This window comes from Colobus angolensis, unplaced genomic scaffold (genome assembly GCF_000951035.1).
Source record: "Colobus angolensis palliatus isolate OR3802 unplaced genomic scaffold, Cang.pa_1.0 Scaffold96, whole genome shotgun sequence".
NCBI classification, from domain to species: domain Eukaryota; kingdom Metazoa; phylum Chordata; class Mammalia; order Primates; family Cercopithecidae; genus Colobus; species Colobus angolensis.
In genome coordinates, this window is record NW_012123598.1 from 503,896 (window position 1) to 509,238 (window position 5,343).

Sequence of the window (5,343 nt, forward strand, 5' to 3'; positions counted from 1 at the left end):
AAAAAAAAAAAAAAACCAAAACCAAAAACACAGTAGCCAGGCATGGTAGTGTAAGCCTGTGTAGTCCCAGCTGCTCTGGTGGCTGAGGGGGGAGGATTGCTTGAGCCCCAGAATTCAAGACTGTGGCAATCTATGACTGTGCCACTGTACTACAGCTTGGGCAACAGAGCAACACCTTGTCTCTTAAAAACAAACAAAAAAAACTCCAAATACACATGATCAAGGTGAAGAAAATTATATAATCTTATTTGAAGACAATAAAGACGATCTATATCAACGAAGAATAGTATGAACTGACAATTTGACCCAAATTATATAAATTCAATATAAATCCCTGTAAAATACCAACTATACTTAATTACAGAACTTGATGGTCTGTTAAGGAAACGAAGCTAGAAAAATTGGATAGCCACATGGAGAACGAAAACAACTGCATTGCTATCACGCTATATACTCCAAATCAACCTCACTGAAAAAATGTCAAATGCCGAGTTTTTAAATTTTTAGAATAAAATATATTTTTAATATGGAGGTAAACCAACATTTTTCATAAAGACAAAAAATCATTAATTATATAAGAAAAGTCGCAAGTTAGACTACAGTAAATTAAGACCTTTTGGTGAAAGATACTTTAAAGAGAGTAAGAGGACAAAAGTAAAACCTAGAATGTATTTTTCAGCATATGTAAGTGATAAAAGGTAAGCATAACAAATGTACCAAGAACCCCTACCAAGCAAACAGAGAAAGGAAAACAAGTTAATGGAAATAGGCATTTATCATAAAATAAAAAATGATTTGCATTTTCACAGAAGAAAACATAAATCAACCAAAAATCATGGTAAGTTGCTAAAACATTACAGCAGTGAAAGAAAACGAAATCAAGAGCACATGAGACTACTCTGTGTCCATTTGAGGAGCAAACATTGAGAGGCCTTATAATGGGAAGGATATGGATCAGTGGAACCTCTCACTTTTCTGGTTAAGTGCAAATTGGCATAGGCGCTTTAGAAAACAAAAGGAATGGCCTTGCAAACTTGAGCATTTGCATAGCCTACAAACCAATAATTTCACTCCAAGAATTATCAAAAAATGCTCCTCCACAAGTGGAAAATGAACTATATATACGAATGTCCACAGTATCACTGTTTTTGTGAATGAAATGTAGACAATCATTATTATTTTTTGCCTCTGCTTCATGATCTCTCATGAATTATTTTTATATATTTATTTTTTTGACACAGGAGCGCACTGTCACCCAGGCTGGAGTGCAGTGGCCTGAATAAGTCGACCTCCTGGGCTCAAGAGATCCTCCCACCTCAGCCTCCTGAATAGCTGGGACCACAGGCCTGAGCCACCATGCCCAACTAATTTTTTTAATTTTGCAGAGACGGGGTCTCGCCACATTTCCCAGGCTGGTGTCAAACTCCTGAGCTCAAGTAATCCTCCCACCTCAGCCTCCCAAAGTGCTGGGATTATAGGCGTGAGCCACTGTGCCAGCCAAATCTAGACAATTAAATGCTCACATAGTAAACAAATGTATCAATTAATATACAAATGTATCATAAGCCACAAGCATTTATTTTCTTCAAATGTAAGAAACTTGAGGCCAGGCACAGTGGCTCACGCCTGTAATCTCAGTACTTTGGGAGGTCAAGGCAGGTGGATCACCTGAGGTCAGGAGTTCGAGACCAGCCTGGCCAACATGGTGAAACCCCATTTCTATTAAAAATACAAAAACTTAGCTGAGCGTGGTGGCGCGCACCTAGAATCCCAGCTACTTGGGAGGCTGAGGCAGGAGAATCGCTTGAACCTGTGAGGCAGAGGTTGCAGTAAGCCAAGATTGCATCACTGTACTCCAGCCTTGGCAACAACAGCGAAACTCCATCTCAAAAAACAAAACAAAACAAACAAACAAAAAAACACAAAAATCAGCTGAGTGTAATGGCGTGTACCTGTAATCCCAGCTACTTGGGAGGCTGAGGCAGGAGAATCGCTTGAACCTGTGAGGCAGAGGTTGCAGTAAGCCAAGATTGCATCACTGTACTCCAGCCTTGGCAACAACAGCGAAACTCCATCTCAAAAAACAAAACAAAACAAACAAACAAAAAAACACAAAAATCAGCTGAGTGTAATGGCGTGTACCTGTAATCCCAGCTACTTGGGAGGCTGAGGCACAGAGACTGCAGTGAGCCAAGACAGCACCACTGCACTCCAGCCTGTGCTATATAGCGAGACTCTATCTAAACAAAAAGAAAAGGAAAAAGAAAAAACAAGCATATTTTTATGTTGAGTAGAGAAAGGATGAAATCACAAAACAAGCAGAATATAAATGAAGAAAGGATGTCCATGAAAGGAAGCGTCATCTAGACTCTGGTATAGGAACTGGCCATGACTGGGGCAAGACCTCTTTCAGTCAGGAAAAGAGAAGTTGAGATAAACATTTAAGGGCTGCTGATCAAGCAGTACAAGACAGTGGACTTTCTTTTCAACATGAAAGCTTGCTGACACATCCGCACTCACATGCTGAGACATCTGTGCCTGGAGATGAAAACTGTCTGGTTGGCTGGATGCAGGGACTCATGGAGGTGGAGGGATTGACCTGTCTGAGGTTGGGGCCAGTCCCCTAATCTGCCTGGATGGCAGAGCCATTCACAGAAACTTGGGAGGTGGCAGGAGCGAGCAAGATCATGGGTTCCTTGTTAGGCATGTTGAGTTTTGTGCTTTTGGGATTTTCAACTGGAGATGTGGTACTGAGGAGGGGACGACCTGGAACAGACTCTGAAGGGCTGAACAGGGACCGCACAAACACTCAGGGTTGGATGAGCAGCTCGAGGAACCCATGCGGGCAGAGGCCAAGGCTCTGCAGTGGCACCAATCCACACACCTGACAGATGGCCTCAGTGTCCTCAGCAGCCTGAGTGTGGGACAGAGAAGGTCAAATGTCACCCTGAGGTTTTTGGAAAACAGGAGATATAGGAAGACATGGAGGAAGTACTGCTTCTTAGTGTCTGACTGACACTAAGGGAATGGGTGGAAGGAGAAGGTGGGAGAGGCTGATAGGCAGAATATAACTGGAAAGAGAAATTGGGAGAGTAAGCAAGGCCCTATTTCCCAGAGTTCAGAAGGAAATGTAACACAGCATCACTCTTTAAGGTTAATAATGACATTCTGATGAGTCACTTACTACGGCTCAGAAACTGCTCGGTTTTATGCATTATTGTATCACATGATAACATCTTCAAACTACTCAATGACATAAAAATGATTTCTAGTGACACTTTTCAGGAACAGACTCAATGTCGTGGACTGAGAGTAGGAGTTCACCAAACCTTCTGCTCTTCTCCATGGGCAAGTGGCTCAGCCACATTTCCCAGACCCATGGACCCAAGACAAATGCCTAGTTCCTGTGGGTGGAATGTGACGGGAGCTGGTATTTCTGGAAGTGGGTGTAACTTCCCTTATTCCCTCAATTCTCTGCCAGCTCGAGGATGTTAGGATAATCTTAATGCAACAGGCTGATGACAGAAGGAACCTGGGTCCTGAATAACTGTGTGGTACAGAGCTCCCCACTGACCCACACAGACCCTGGTATGAATAAGAGTTATCATATGTGAACCACTGAAATGTTAGAGTCTGTCTGATACAACAGCTACTATTAACTGAGCTGAAGTTATATATAAAGACAGGCGATCTTGACCACATAGCAGGGGACTGGTAAGCCAAACTCAGGCCCACACAGTTGGAACCCCTGCACACATCTCAGTTCATAAATCTCACTCCTTCCCAGGAATGGTGACACGGTGACGGGGCTGGGAGGACAGAGAAGCCACAGGTCAAAGGGCTCCATGGCTCTTAAATGGAACACTCTACTGTGATACAGTTAGATGGAGTTATATAGAGAGAGGCCACAATGAGAAGCTTCCCAAGGGACTCCAGGGCCGGCGGTCTCCATCCAGTCTCAAGCCAGCAGGGACTCCGACCTCCCCAGGTCTTGGCTCCTACCTGGACACGTGTCTTGGGAGGGGTCTTCCTTCCTGGTCCATGGCTCCTGCCCATGCTCTAGGTGGTAGATCAGCTCAGGTCTGGGAACAGGACACCCTGTTTATGGAGAAAGAAAGTGGACACACGGATGTTGGTGAAAAGAAATAAAGACCTTCAGTCTAGTCTGGGACTTCAGGATGCGGACCAGACCTTGGAATGAAGCCGCTCCTGTGCACGGGAACGAAAAGTTGGCATGCGACCTGGAAGCCAAGAGCAGGTCCCGTCATGCTGCCGCAGAATCTCTACTCCTAATAGTAAGTCAAAAACTAGTACTTACAGGATATAAACACATCCAGGGGACTATGCCAAGCATTTCAATGCATTATGTCATTTCAAAAGTGAACAATATTTAGGGAATACCCTAGAGAAAAACTGATGTATTTAAATATTAAATACGGACTCTTTTCATTCGAAACAAGGTATGTGATTTCACTGATCTAAGTCTTTTTTTTTTTTTTTTTGCATCCTCCTAAGAAATGTTTTATAACGCTCTTCCGCTAGACCCGAGACAAAATGAGGTTTCTAGCTGAGGATTTTCTCACAGCATCCCCGGGAAGTCCACATCGTCATCAACACCATTTTATTGACAAAGAAACCCAGGCTCACAACGCTGCCCAGAACGTCCCGGGGCCAGGCATGCCCACCACAGTGATCGTGACGAGGATGACAGTCACAGTACTGATGGCCACAGGATCGCAATGGCTCCCTGCACACAGCCTGGTCTCCCAGGCGTTGTTTCGAGCCCTTTTCACGTAATAACTGTATTAGTCTGTTCTCACGCCGCTAATAAAGACATATCCGAGACTGGGTGATTTATAAAGAGAAAGAAGTTTAAGGGACTCAGTTTTACAAGGCTACGGAGGCCTCACAATCACCACACAAGGCGGAGAAAGGCACGTCGTACACGGCAGCAGGCAAGAGGGCATGTGTAGGGGAACTCCCTCTATAAAACCATCCGATCTCACGAGACTTATCTGCTATCACAACAACAGCACGGGAAACACCCGCCCCCATGATTCAATTACCCCCATGACAGGTGGGGATTATTACAATTCCAGGTGAGATACGGGTGGCGACACAGGGCCAAACCCTGTCAGTGACTCTTTACCGCGGTAACAACCCTGGGATGCAGATGTGGTAAGTCCTCATCTCGCCAATGAGAACGCTGAGGCACAGACAAGGTCACTCATTTCACCAGCCCACATAGTTTTTTTTTCTTTTTTTTTTTTGAGACGGAGTCTCGCTCTGTCGCCCGGGCTGGAGTGCAGTGGCCGGATCTCAGCTCACTGCAAGCTCCGCCTC

General features: G+C 44.5%; 1 protein-coding gene across 2 annotated transcripts in view; it reads right to left on the reverse strand.

The window, feature by feature from the left end:
- ZNF264 (zinc finger protein 264) overlaps positions 1-5,343 on the reverse strand; it is a 55,274-nt gene that overhangs the window by 39,727 nt on the left and 10,204 nt on the right. The window contains exon 3 of one of the 2 annotated variants that reach the window (XM_011932408.1): positions 4,003-4,098. The exons of the other annotated variant lie outside the window; for it this stretch is intronic. Coding sequence (XP_011787798.1) covers positions 4,003-4,098 — 96 coding nt within the window. The remainder of the gene's footprint in view (positions 1-4,002; positions 4,099-5,343) is intronic. 2 annotated transcript variants of the gene reach the window in all.